This window comes from Oreochromis aureus, linkage group 5 (genome assembly GCF_013358895.1).
Source record: "Oreochromis aureus strain Israel breed Guangdong linkage group 5, ZZ_aureus, whole genome shotgun sequence".
Lineage (NCBI taxonomy): Eukaryota > Metazoa > Chordata > Actinopteri > Cichliformes > Cichlidae > Oreochromis > Oreochromis aureus.
The window spans coordinates 30,239,104-30,254,138 of NC_052946.1; the positions used below are offsets into that span (position 1 = coordinate 30,239,104).

The following is a 15,035-nucleotide window of genomic DNA, read 5'->3' on the forward strand; positions in this document are numbered from 1 at the left end:
CACAAAGCAAAGTTTAAAACCAGCCCAAAGAGACTTAAAAGTGATCGTCACAGTGATTCTATTGTAAAAACATGAACAGGTAGAAACTGAGGCTGTAAACATGACTTCCCATCATTTACCTGTTGAAGGTCAGGCTCTGGCTGCTGGGTTGGGGTCAGCATACACTCAGTTTATCACTCTGGATTCTTGGCTAGCTTTGTACTAGCATGCAAATAACACAGCAGTATAATGTAGCTGTTTCTGTACTGAAAGCAGTTTGCACTTTACCATCAAATTCTTGTCCTTTTGTGCAATAAAATGAAAGTGTATCTGAAACTGTGTATTTCACTCCTCCTGCACAGAAACTGAAATGAGCTAAGTGTGTTTGTTTGATGTCTGTCGGCTTGCAGATAACTGAGGAACCTTTGTAATGCAAGTAACTATGTGTGTTAAATTACTGCATTACTGAAAAATGTAATGGGATTACATTGCAATGTATACAAATATGCGTGTGTGTTTGTATATGCGTGTGTGAGATATATTTCATCATCACATGTTGAGTGCAATGTAATGATTACAATGATTATGCATGCGCCCCAGGTGGCAGGCTTCAACTAGAAGCCTATCAGAATCAAGTATAACATGAATGACTACTTAGCTGTTGTGTCTTTGGCTGTTAATCGACAACAGTACAGTCAAAGGATTTTCAAAGCTGCTATCAAATGAACGTGCAGTGTTCCTGAGATGCCGTCACATGTGGTTCCAAAACACCAAAATGGTGATGTAAACACACTCGGGATGAGGTGTCACAATAGACTTCACAACTAGTTGATCTCATCGTGGTGACTACACCCGTCTCTCATACAGTCGGTAGTTTTTGCTCACATCTTTAGTTTATCTGTGAACTGTTGATTGTCAGAGTCTGTTGTTAGTTTTTTAAACGTGTGAAATAAAAATAAATAACATAAAAATTAAAGTAATTGTGACAAAGTTCAACTTAACAGACTATACAATGAAACAGACACAAATGTATAATGATGTTTATGCAGCCTGAAAGTTAAGGAACGTTACTTACTTCTTCCAAGGGAATACCCACTAGTACAAATGAAACGTTATCCATGTTTGTCTTGAAGAACGTTAGTGTCTTCGGACCTGTATAATTCCAAGATTTTTGCCTTAAAAATGTCTGAATTCTGTGTCCTTGTCATCTCTTTCAGACATTATTACAACCATCTGTCTCTGCCTCAAGATCACTGTGATGGCGGACGGTATAGCTACCTGTCTAGTTCCCCACGGGACACAGTGGACATTGGTCGCCAGGTGATATTAAGAGACACACATGCATCCAGATTGTCGATGAGGCTATATAGCACAGCCAATTGCAATTTTCATATTTTCATAAAACACAGCTCAGTAGCTCTTCTCACGTGGTTTTTTTGATTTGTTCTGGCTGACGTGGCTGACAAAGCTCATGAAAGGAATATTAAATGCTCTACCAATTACACCCCTAATTTCTAATCACAGTTTTGTTTCCAAATAAAACAAAACAAAATCCAAATAAAACAACAACAACAAAAAAAAACGCTCACACACACTCATCTGTGATTCTAGAGTTGCACTGAGTATGAATTTGTAAAAGTTCACATGCAATATATGGGTACCTTCACACAGCAGTTTCTGATTTGACCAAGAATGGTTGTAATCAGTAACAAATTGTATTACACTTTCTCATGTTCTTTTTTTACTTCCCACATTACTCAGGATCTAGAACTAGCTGGGCGTCGATCAAAGGGACAGAACTGCCTGATGGGATGCTGTAGTACTAACTTAGAAGAGCAAAACGCCTGCCACAGTCAGGTATGTAAAAACCTGCTTTTCCATAAAAATGTTAACGTTATTGTTTTAAACATATATCTGGCGAGTACGCAAACCCAGTTTGTTAAATCAATGAATTGCTTATACTCGCTAGTTCTCTCTGTGCAAGTAGTAATAAAGCTTACTCATTTCAGTCATGGAGCTTGATTGAGCCTCACAGCTGCACCGGCTGACACGTTCCTTCATTAACATAAATGCACACACTATTATTTATTCTCAGTTCAACTTATACTATCTAGAAATATTTTTTGTTTTAGTAGCGTTTATTTTCAGTGACTAGCTAGTTTTTTTAATAGTCATTAAGGTTTTTTTTTCAATTTTTATTTTTTTGATGAAACATAAAAGGTCCACATTTTTCATATTAGCCAATATGAGCTTGTGGTTCAATGTCAGACAGACTGGCGATGCTATTTACAGGCATACATGATTAAATTTGTTCTTTCCATGAGATTGGTTAAAAACTAAAATGAATACTGGCACCCTTACTCTTTAGCCATTGATGTTGACTTAACTCAGGAACTTTTAAAAGAAGGAAACAACTGAACAAAAGGCAAGTGAATAAACTGAGAATTTGACCAGATTTCAATGCTTACCTTTAGTATTTAACAGTTTTTCACTCTACAGACACAATCAGCCAGGATTCACTTTTTACTGAGATTCTTCACACACATAAAACATAAAACATGTGGTCATTTTAAGTGTTTGATGTTACTGGACTGACCCTGCCTGTTTTTATAGACAGATGATGAGGATTTTATGCTAGAGAAGCCAATGGGTTTCCTGCCCCTTCACCATGAGCTGGACAGTGGTCTGGGCTGGACAGATGGCTCCCTTCACCAGGGTGACCTCTCAGGTCTGGAGACCGAGGAGGGAGGTCTGGAGGACTGTCATTCACATGGGGCCCTCGCCCCAGGAGGGTGTGGGGGTTTCGGAGGTGGCGGCTCTCCTTCCTCAGAGTCCTTCATTTCCTCAGAGCTCAGCGACTCAGGCTTCTACAGTGTAAGCACTGGGGAGTTCAGGCATTTCCAGAGGCTGCTGGAGAAGCGAATGCGTCTCTACAATGCCAGGCTGCAACATCAGGGTGAACCATGCGAAAGGCAGGAACGGCGTGACAGCTGCCCCAAGAGCCACCGTGAGCTGCTGGAGGCCATACCTGAGGCGCTGACAATGCAGCCTCAATGTCAGCATCTGCAGATTGGGATGGAGGATGGTGCTGGGCCTGTCATGGACCTGCCATCACGTGGCCTAGTCAGGTAATTAGAATATCAATTTTTTATCGTGGTGCTGGTTTCTCTAAGGTCTGTCAGATAGGTGCACATAGTTAAACCAGTCTTATTTTTAATATTACTCACTTATATAATACCAGTCGCACACAGCTGTGCATAAATGATACCAATCTAACCGAAAGCCAACACACAAAACAACCATTGATTGCCATGTGATTTAAAACTTTATAAAACCAATTTTAATTTATTTTCTTCAGAATAAAAAGAGCTACGCTGCTTGAAACTCAAACATTTGTGTTAATTTACCAAAAAAGCATATCTTTGTAAAATACAACCCATGGATTACAAGGACTACAGATGACCTAAAACCTTTTCTTTTGGTGTCTTTGTATTTCCAGGGTTTCATCAGTCCAGTTCCACAAAGCTGATCGGCCCTGTCTGAACCGTCACAGCTCCAGCAGTGGCGCCCTCTTCAATCCCTCCCATACACACACTGCAGTGTCACGAATGACAGGCCCAGTCCTCTCAACCTGCAGCACTCCGTCTAGCCACCGGAGACCACTAGTGCCAGTGCAGCACCACCAGGGGTCAAGCTCAGTTGGGATGCTGAGGAGAAGCAGAACATTGCACCATCGGCCACCTCCACAAGAGTACCGTCGAAGAGCCAGCCACCCAGCTTCCCCATCCTACTGCGCTGCAACCCTGCACCACTGTGGAGGCGTCGCACCACATAACGTCTTGCCACCAGGCCTGCCAGAGGAAGGCGAGCTAGTCACAGGTGTGATGGCTTCCCACCCTGGAGGCATGGCCCTCTCACCCCAACAACATGCCACCACTCTGGGGCACATCAGAGGTGCCAACAACCTTGAGCGTTGCTATGACAACAACTCCAACAGCCAGCTCACGCACCATGACTGGTGGCACTCACAAGAAAGAAGCTTGATGCCTGAGCCAATGTTGGCAGAAAGGAACAGAGAGATAGAGAGGGAACTGGAGCAAAAAAGGCAAATTCAAAAAGAGAAAGAGCTTGAAAGGGAGAGGGAGACACAGATTCAGGAGGAGATGGAAAGGGAAAGGCAGAAGGAGATTGAGAGGAGCCGAGTCAGAGAGCAGCAGCACCTCCAGAGTCTTGTCTTGCCTCCTCAGGCCGGTGACGTCAATGACACATGGCCAAAACCCGCCAGCCGTCAGTCTCATGGAAGTGGAGGTGGCAGAGGCCTCTACAGCACTCTGGAAGGTCACACAGGGGCTTGTGCTACAGCTGGACAGGATGTAAACAAAGGACCAATTAATGCAGGTTCAAGTTCTAACCACAGTTCGGGTCTGCAGTCAAGATTTAACCCAAACTGTAAACCCAACACAACCACACGAGTCTCTAGGAGCCAGCTGCTTAGAGATCGAGCCTCTCAGCTAGCGGATGAGCGCAGCGGGATGAGCACCGACGAGGAGACCAGCACTGACATGCTGCTGGGTCGATACTGGAGTCGAACAGAGAGGAGGGAACAATTTCTTTTGGCCCGTGAGCAGAGGCAGCAACAGCAGCTACAGCAGCTGCAGGCCAGTAGAGGAACTGTACGAGATGTCGTCAGCAGGGGAGGACCCGTGGTAGGAGGAGGAGGAGGAGCCTCCGCTGATGATGGAGGTCTTCTGGACAGCAATGGAGTCAGAGCTTTTGCAGAAGGCAGGTGCAACACGGTCCTGGAGCTGAGTCAGAGGAAGCTGAGTCGTATGAGGAACAGAAAGCTGTTGGATGACTGGACGACAGTAGAGGAGCTCCTGACTCATGGGACCAGGCTGGACAACCAGGATGTCATGCTGTGTCCCAGCTCCCTGCTGACAGTCACCACTGTCTAACTGCATGGACACAGTGTCTAACTGTAGCTCTGTGTGTGAATGTGTGTGACATTAAGCTAACAATACAACATTTTAGCAATTGTTCTTGTGCTGTCTCTCCAAGGCCAGATGAGACGATGATATTAGTTTTAACTACATGTGTCACTTACAGAGAGGTCCAGGACATATTTAGCCTTGCTAAGCACAGACTAGCTGCAGTTTGCTTCCAGTCCTTGCGTTAAGCCAGGTTAAAGATTGCAAAGCCATTCATGTGTTTTTTTAAAAATAATCCAGGGCAACATGAGGTATTTACATCTAAATAATCCTTTTATGTCCCACCCAGTTCAGCTGGTTCTTGATCAGTCCAGGATTTTGAGATTTGAGTTAATTTATGATTGATAAATGGATGACCATAAATTTCATGTCAAACCAAACCCAAATTATGAGCTGTGAATTTTCATAGTAACATATGGGTCCATATGACTGGCATTTGTCCCCTGTGCACATACAGTGGAGTATGCAATGTTTACCACACTCTGCTGTTCATACCTTTGTTGCAGCAGTAATGTGTATGAACAAGGTCCTCATCATCTCTGTAGTTGAAGCACAAGGATGAACCTAATACTCATTTTCTCAAGTCTCTGGGGAAGACAGAGAACAAGAAGACTGACAGAAAGTTGAATTGTTCCTTTAATGAATGTGTGAATGGGAGGGAACCTCACTGTCATTGCTGTACATCACCTCAACTGATAGCTTTATGTGTGGGTGTTTGACCACTGTATAGCACTCTGGACAAAACGTCTGTGTCAGTGCATGACACTTGTTATAACACACAATCCAACAAGGTCAGATGAGTGTGTTTGTTTGCATCATGTCTTTCATGCTCCATCTTATGCTCCATTTATTTCACAGAAGCTCTGATAGATTTACAGACATTTAGGTTTTCACTTAGATCCTCAGACCAAGACGTTCGGGGAGCAATACTGTTCTATGATGCACCTGGCTGCGCATTAATGATGAATTACATGCTTTTTTATCAGCACTACAGAAACCATCAACTGTAGCAATTCAGACAATGACAACTGAGATTTAATGCCAAATCCTAAATGTTTCTTTTTTGCTTTTTAACAGAAACTGTTTACAATTCAAAGGTCAGTGGGAGCTTTCCTAACTGAAATGCTAAATAGTGTGACCTGATTGACTGGCTTGGGCAACATGAGTAAAAACATGCTGATCAAGGGGGTAAAGAGTTTGCCATGGAGGTTTTTCACAGGTGACCACAGCTTTAGTCTGTGAAATCAGTTGTAATAGTCTTTGGGAGTCAGTTTTATGCTACATTCACGTCACATTTTTAATGCCATGAATTACATGCAGCTGATTGGAAAATTTGTCCCACTTGGTGAAAAGAGAACCAATAAAGTGCCAATATAAAAAAACGATAAAACTAATGGAAAGCCATAAAATAAAAATAAAAGCCATTGCCACTGGCAGTTATATCTTAATGTAATTGAATAAGATGGATACAATTGATTCAGATAATTAAAAAGGGGCCAAGAAGGAGCTGCACGTTCCTACATATTTGTTACCTTCTGGTAAGCCAAACCTTGTATTTCATTTTTGATTGTTTAACTATAGGTCAGTTGCGTGATGAGACCAAATGATGGCAATGGACATTACTAGTTGGAAAAGCCGTGTCCTGTAGCTAGTGTTTAGCTAAAATACACCACTACTGCTGAGTGGCACATTCATATTGCAAAGATATTATAACAACATTTTATTCCTTTCTTACTGACGTGATGTGAATGCAGCATCAGATTTCTGGCCCTTCCTGGCTCATGGGTCTCTGTTCTTGGTGTCTTTACTGTTGGCTGGATGTTTACAAATATATCTGTGCACTAAATGTTTATGCATGTTTACTGAAATCTACAGTCATGCGTTGACTTTGGTGAGAGAATTTTCAAGAAAAAAATTACATCGCAAGAAAGCTTTAGATTAGGTTTGCAGACTGCTGCTGGATGCGGTTACAGTCAGAAGGTTGCTTACACTCATCATAAATGTTATAGCAATTTTGGGCTTGTAATGATTGCCTTGAACTGCTATTTTTTCCAGACTGGCATGATTGTAAAGCACATATCTTTATTGACCTCTAGAAACAAGAACTGGGTGCACAAGTTTGAATTTATTTAGGGTTTCTCAAATCCACACAGGATCAAAAATAAACATACTTAGTCAGAAGTGTACATGCTCCCACACTAATGTTTGGTTAAATGTCCCTTAGCAAGTTACATCTCCACCAGACCCTTTTGGTAGCCATCAACAAGCTTCAGGCAAAATTGTGTCTGATTATTTAACCACTCTCCTTGAAAGAATTGGTTCATTAACATTGGTTGGTGTCCTGGCACGGACCCTGCTTTTAACCAAAGTTCACAGATCTTAATTAGCGTTTAGATTGGGGGCAAACGAATTTAAAGGTCAGAAGTTTAATTTAAACTTGTGCACCCAATTCTTGCTTTTTAATGCCATTAATGATCTATGCTGTACAATCTTTCCCTCTGGAAGAAGTACAGTTCACAGAAATCATTGCAATCCCCAGAATTACCATGACATTAAGGCCCATGATGACTGTATGTAAATTTGTGAACACAACTGTATGTCTGCCCAGAACAGACAGAGCTAAAGTCAGCGTCGACATTCCACTAAAAGCTGGTATGAAGCGTGAGTAAATCTGAAAACTTACTGATTCCAGGTCCGCGGTTCAGGAAAATGTGCAATAATACCTCAAGCTAGTTTTAATATGACAATGACGGTGTTGTGTACGCTACCTGTCAGGGTTCCATCGAATGCAGTAACGTGTTTTCGATTCAACAGATGCACAAAGTGACAAGTCACCACAAGTGTACAGCAGTCGTAGAATTTACAACAGCAACAGCAAAGGTTATGTATATATTTACGTTATTTCTTTACATAGTTTTCCATGAGAGGGACCTAAGAAAACAACTTTTTGCACATCGTTTTTATACAAAAAGTTTTCCCTACTTTTCTGTACCAGGGACCGAGGCCAGTGGAACGACTGTAGATAGAATGACAGTGTTTGTTAATGTTTTCTTTATAAACTAACATAGTGATTTATGGAGGAAAAAATCGTTTATTGTGATTGTGTTGGACATATTTCAATATTTTCTTGTGATGGTTTCAAAACCAATGTGAACAGTTTTTATGATCTTTAAAATCTTTCCGAGCTACTTTAGTTAAAAAGCTGGTTAAACCTTGATTTACTGTTTTCAAGAAGTGAACACAAAATGTGAATATTATTGTCTCTTTAAATGGATCAATTGAATTTTACTGTTGTTTTGTGTCATTATGACATGTAGATATTGATTTTGTCAGATGGTGCGTTTGAGGACGGAGTCGGCAACAGGACATGAAAATGCCATCAGACGCCTCCAGTGGTTTATGATGTGATTCTGTAGGTCTATAGCTGTGTTACGGAGGCTGTATATACAGCACAGAGATGAACACTGTAGAATTAGTATGCTTAAAACTCACATCCACATTATCAGCATTCATGGATAGTGGCTCATTTTGGTCTGAATGTTAAATGTGACTTCCATGAATTACGAGTAAGATAACGAACACTGTAATGCTTAAAAGTGACACAGACAATACAGACAAATGTTTTCTGTCTTCTTCAGAGTGAGATTTTTCCGATATATATCAGTTTTATCTGATAGTCAGCTCCAGACCCTTTTAATCTAAGTTACTGTGAAGCTCATGAAGCTCGCAACAAAAGTTGTATGACTTAAATTCTCAATTTTATCAATCTGTGAAAATGAAATGAAAAAAGAAGAAATCACAGTTTTGCAGTGTTTTAAAAGCTAAAGACTTAAAGGCAGGAAACTCATAGACTACTTATTTAAGAATATGTTATTAAATTCTTCATGAAGCATAAATAGATAGACGGTAACGCAAAAAAAAAAATAGCCCTGTGAAAAAGTAAAATGGAGACATAACAGCTGATTAATATCCTCTATCTTGTGAATTTTGAAAAAAGCTTATCCTCCTTAGCGATGTGATGTACTGTGCTGCATTTGCACACAGTTCAGTCATGGCTGGATTAGCAATTGGGCAAGTTCAGCAAATGCCCAGGGAATTCAGACAGCCAGGCTCCACAACAACCAGGTTTACTCTGTATTATTTGGGTCTGCTTAATTTTATTTATCCCAAATTTAATAGAAATCTGCATAATGTGAGTACAGTGTAAACTTCTGATAAATCCCCCATGTTTTGCAGAGTTTCAGTGTATAGGTGTAAATCATTGTACTTTGTTTCTTTTGCTGTAAAATCTGCTTCATTAAATTATTATTATTTTTTTCACATTTCAGGAAACTAACACAAAGAAAACCCCCAACAAGATTATCTTAATTCATTATCAAAGTGCTGTAAAAAGAATTTTAAAATTAAATGATTTTTTTGGCATTTATAATATTAAAAGTAGCATTCAACCTTATGCTAAGACACTGTAATAGCTGTAAGTTGTATTAAAAGATGTCAGCTGAAGGTTCCGGTTTTTGTGCTAAGCTAAGAGGATCCTACACTTCACAGAAATAGCTGCTTTCTAATGAGTTAATCTCACTCGGAAGAAGACAGACAAAAGAAATTTTTTAACAGAAAATGCAAACAGTTTGAAACCTGTTAAGCATTCAGTGAGGAAAGACATGAAATCAACCTTGCACCCTGTTTATTTCCACGTTTCACCTCTTTCAGCTGTGACTCAAACACTGAATAATGGATGACGAAGAGAGAAATTTTCCTTCTCACCCACCCCCCTCATTCTCTTTGCTTACGTTACACAAGGACACAGAGGGCTGAAAATAGCGCTGCTGTCCTCATGTGATGTGAAATTAAAAGCACACTGGAGCGGAGATACTTGCTGCTGGGGGATCTCAATACTTGTTTTACTCCATCTGACAATCCTTCCATCCAGCTTGCAACACCGCATCCATCTGTCTGTGCAAGGGTACTTTTCACTACGGCAAGCTTTTTGGAATATAATGATGTACATGTGATTGTAATAAAGAGATTTTAATTAGCTATGAAATTGTTGTTTTGTGCTTTTATTCAAGACTTAACTTCTGTTGGCGGTCAGATACAAGCAGTAAACTTCTGTCTGTTTCACAGCTGCTTTGAACAGGGGAGGTTTTCTTCTATAGTTGGTTGCCTGGACCCATATGAAATGATCATGCATCACACATTAACATGCACATTAATTTATGAATAGTCTTTCATTAGTAAACACATTACATAAATAAGTCAGTGGCCGTAGTTAATCAACTGTGATCATGGCTTGGGAGAAAAAGTATCAGTTGTTTTAATAATCCATGATATGACCTCCTTTCCAAAAACCAGAGCAAACTTTAAATAATGGAAGTATTAATGGAAGTATTTAAGGCCTTACTTAATGGAGATAGCGTTTAAAAATCCACTGAGAAAGACCAAAATATGTTATTGAAAAAGACAGTCAAGCAGAGCTTATGTAAAAATGAAAAAAAAAAAATACATAAAAAAGTAATGTTGATAATAACAGCATTTGTTTAATTAAAAAAGCTTGAATCAAATACAGTTATTCTTTTGGACATTTGAGCCTAGCCATTTTCAACAGATTGCTGTAATTCAGTCTTATATCACCTTTATCACTACTACTCTAGAAAACTCAGCTTTCAATGTGTCTTTGACAATATTTGAATTAAAATAAATAAAACCATTTTATCACAATTTTCAGCTTCAGGTGTTCTAAAGGATAACTCAAGAGGTCCCACACTGCAGCCAATCAGATCACCATTAGTTAATGCTGTATTAATCCTTAAGTAAAAACAATGAAAAGTAAGAGTCCAGCTGAGACAAAAGATTAAGACACCTAAAGTTTCTAAACTGAGGTTAAGATAGAATTGGGTGTAAAAAGGAAATCCTGTCCATCTGTTTTAGAATCTGTTTTAGTCTTGCATTAGTGCGTTTATATATTATATTATATGACTTAAACTTGATGTAAAAAACTGATGATGCTCACTATTGTTGATAACTGTCCACTTTAAAAAGACATTAGGCATGTAGTAATTTATCACTGTATTGCTACACTTACTATAACATCATGTAAATGAGTTTCTTTTTTGGGATGTACATTAATTCAGTTTTTACCATCATGTACCTTGCTAAATGAAACATGTAAAATATCATAACCAGATAAAATGAAATGGTCTCTTTGGGACCAGTGCTGTGTATCAATCTAGGCTGACTTCTCTCTCCTGTAAACTCCACAGTTCAGGCCAACATCTCCAAAGACAAGAATCCAATCAATAGCTCCCTCTGGAGGCCGTGGGCAACTGCTACAGGCTGGTTTTAATATCAGACAAAATGAGAAGTTGTTTTTGGATACCGCCAAAATCAAATCCTTTGACTTTTTTTCTTCTCTATGTTTAGATAGCCATTGTTTTTGGATGGGTTTTTTTTTTAATTAGTGTTCAAAATAGTTTCTTAAGAAACAACATCACCCACAATTGGCACATAGTGTAGAGCAGTGTTTCCAATCTTTTGGAGCCACAGCACATATTTCACATTAGAAAATCACACCACCAAACAAAAATGTTACAAAATGAATGTTGATAATTTTTCTGTTTACCGTTTTTGCTTTCTTTTGACCACAACTCATGCTAGTGCCTTCATCTGGGTCGGAACTTTCTCCAGGACGCAGGTCATATTGACAACTGTTTCTTTTCAAATATTTATCTATTGCTATTACTCGCTGTGTTGTCTCACTTGCAGCATGACTATTATGTCATTTCTTCTTCATCTTCTTCTGTTTTACTGGCAGTTGGCAACCCATTTAATTCGAGCAGGTAGTTGTACACGGTCACTTAGTACTAATCAGGTGGAACCAGATAATCTTCCACGGCACACCTGATCATCTCTCACGGCACACCTATGTGGCGCGGCACAGTGGGTGGGAGACACTGGTGTAGAGCAGGGGTCTCAAACTCAAATGAGCTGTGAGCCACTGCCGGCAATGTCATCTCATGCGAGAGCCACTTTAGTCTTCAAGTACTACAAACAAACAAGAAAACACCCACAAATATTTCTGAAACTGCAAACGTGAACAGATTTTTTTTCTCACTTTTAACCAGGGCCAGATTGCATTATATTTCTTCACGTCAATATACGTGAAGAAGTAGGGGTGACGTGGGCCACAAGTGACTCCCGGGCCCCTAGTTTGAGACCCCTGGTGTAGAGGTTTGAGGTTGTGTCAGGCAAAAAGTTTCTCATAGGCAGTCATTCATCCAGGAATGGTGAACAAATGCTAGCCAATAGATCCCCCCCATGACCCCCCCAATAATCAGACCCAACCAATATAACTGCCCCAATAAAAGTATGAATTTGTTGATTTTCTTTACTCATTTCAGGTATTACCAGAAAAATAGTTGCATGTTTAATCATCTGGGAATTTACCCAGATTTATTTATTTATTTAGACAGAGCTCTTGACCCCCCCAATGTTCAGCACAAAGTTACGCCGATGATTAGGCAGCTTTGGTAGAAAGTGCAGATAATGTCAGTTTTAACGGTTTAAGTAACGCTGATGATGAATCTCGTAATCTTTATGTAGATCTTTATGACAGTTCCTCTGATATTTTTGAGTGAAGTGAGAAAACTTACTGATGTGATGTACCAACACATCTGACCTTTCCTGTTTGTGCATTTGCTTTCAATACACAAGAACACATCTAATCCTTTGCATTTAGGCTCACACGTCCTCTTTTAATTTGTTCTTTTAGAAAAGACTCATTAGAGGATGAAGATTGACTGTTGTGTGCACGTAAAGAGATCTGATGAACTGACACAGTTCTTCTTGCTCTATTGTAAAAGTATTGGGTAGAAAGTTATGGAAATTTTAAGGAAACAAAAGGTGTCCCCAGATTAATGTGACACATAATGAGACACAAGGTATTGATCCACCAGTAAAAGTGGTAAAGGGACAGACTGTGAGAAAGCACAGAAGAGTCCTGGTCAGATCCCCAGAGGGACAATACATGAGACCTTTGACCTTAATACAAAGATTAAAATGAATATGACCACACTTAAGGAAAGCTATATTTGTCAAATCAGTGAGCTCAGTAGAAAATCTGGTGTAAATCAACACTGCTAAACAAGAACAATATTTATTTGCAAATTTAAGATGAGTTGAGTCATAATATGTCACTTATGTAACAATGTAAAATGCTAGACTCAATGTAGTGAGCATGGAAAGCTCTAAGGACGAAATTCAAGTTGATTTGCATTCTTAACCACTCCAGTGCCTGACTATTGTCCTAGGGGATTTGGCACACTTTTGAAAACAGCTGCCTCAACCTCCCCCTTCATGAAAACATATGACGTTCATCAGCATCAGACAGCATAAAGGTTTCATGATAATTAGATGTTCTAACTTCACCCAGTTGCAAAATGCAAATTGAAACGATGGATCCCAGAATGGTGGTGATGTCAGTTTCGGCCTCTGTTAGAGCGCACAGCCAGTAACCATCGCAAAAGCTCATTTTAAAGACCTTTGTAGTGCACTGACATCATCAGTCAATACTGTGGGAATCTGACAGCAACTACCTGCTCACAAATTCATACAGAAAGTGTATCAAGATGATGAGTGTGTGCCAAGTCAAAGTCATTCAGTATTCTTTACAAGGTCACAGTTTTCTATTATCTGCACACAGCTCTCTGAGTCTTTTCCTCCATCTCCACTTCAGTCCACCACCTGTCACCTGAAATCTAATTATTGTCCCCTACCAATATGACCAGTGCACATGTGGGAGACCAGATTTCTTTCCTCTTATGTCCGGCACTCTACTTGGTCAAGACTGTGGGAAACTCCAGTCAGCCCAAGACCCACACATTCATATGGAGATGTGGGAGTATAAATATGAGGGATGAAGGCAGCAGAGATCAGAGTCTCTCTACAGAGACCTCTACAGCACAGTTCTCAGGACCATGTGACTCTGACTCATAAGGTAAATTGGAGATTCTCTGAATGTCAGTCATTATTCATTAAAGATTATGTTTGATAACACTAAACCTGTGCACCTGAACTGGTTTATTGATGACTTTGTTCTTCTTGCAGCTCAGAAAGCCTCTGGTGGAGAAGATCCGCAGAGAGAGAATCAACAGCAGCACTGAACAGCTCAAGTCTCTCCTGGGTCCTGAGCTCCTCAAACAGCAGCCAGACTCCAAACTGGAGAAGGCAGACATCCTGGCTTACTGCAAAGACTGCAGCAACAGCGTCAACTTGTGGACTCAGCAGCTGTTAAGGGCTACTCAAGATGTATTTAAGAGCTGGTGCATGTCCTGTTAAACAGGAGGTGAAGACTCAGTCTGAACCACATCAACGAGCTGCACATTTCCTCTGAAGGAAACCTGAGTGAGGCGGACTTCTCTCCTCTGATTGTCACAGCCAAAGACAAGAGTCCAGTCTACAGCTCCCTCTGCTGGCTGTGGTAGAAGCTCACAGACTGGCGTCACTACTAGATCAGCTACATTGATCATATTGACTTAAGTCTATGAAATTTCAAAGACTCCTTCTTCTGTATGTACAGAAGGCTTTACTTTCTTTGTTTTGTACTTAATATTTCCCGAAGAAACAGTGATATCTCTAGCTTTCAAGTAAAGAGAGAAAACACAGATCAGCTGAATGACCAAGGCTTGGTCAGCTGGTTGGTTAAATATTTGAAAAATGAATTCTTTTTGGGGGGGTTTCACGTTTAAATTTTAAACTAAGTGTACTTCACACTTCCTTGTCAAAAATATTTCCCATGGAAGTAATTAAATCAAGCATACCCTTTGTATTAAGAAAGAACATTTGACATTCTTGGCGTTCCAATCAAATCATAACCTGACCAAACGAGCATATCCAGCTACTGCTCACTAGTATTTAAAGTAACACTGTACATTACATTGTGGTGATATGTGTTGAAACTATTGCTTGTTATTGACATTTTTTTTTCTAAATTGACATTATTTTAATCACTTTGATTGCTAAGCATTGTTATCAGATCTAAAAGCATGGTTCCTTTTTAAAGAAAAGGATTAC

The 15,035-nt window shown here is 39.9% G+C and overlaps 1 protein-coding gene across 1 annotated transcript; it reads left to right on the forward strand.

The window, feature by feature from the left end:
- The first annotated feature begins 3,068 nt into the window (after window positions 1-3,068).
- Window positions 3,069-6,457, forward strand: LOC120440372. The gene is made up of 2 exons (XM_039612727.1): window positions 3,069-3,107; window positions 3,479-6,457. The coding sequence occupies exons 1-2, from the start codon at window positions 3,079-3,081 to the stop codon at window positions 4,932-4,934; spliced, it is 1,485 nt and encodes a 494-aa protein (XP_039468661.1). The 5' UTR covers window positions 3,069-3,078; the 3' UTR covers window positions 4,935-6,457.
- The last annotated feature ends 8,578 nt before the right edge of the window (window positions 6,458-15,035 follow it).

Bases quoted from the DNA above. Each gene is read 5' to 3' on its own strand.
- LOC120440372 (XM_039612727.1), top strand. From the start codon at position 3,079: ATGGACCTGCCATCACGTGGCCTAGTCAG. The intron at 3,108-3,478 runs GTAATTAGAATA...TTGTATTTCCAG, and splicing joins CCATCACGTGGCCTAGTCAG to GGTTTCATCAGTCCAGTTCC.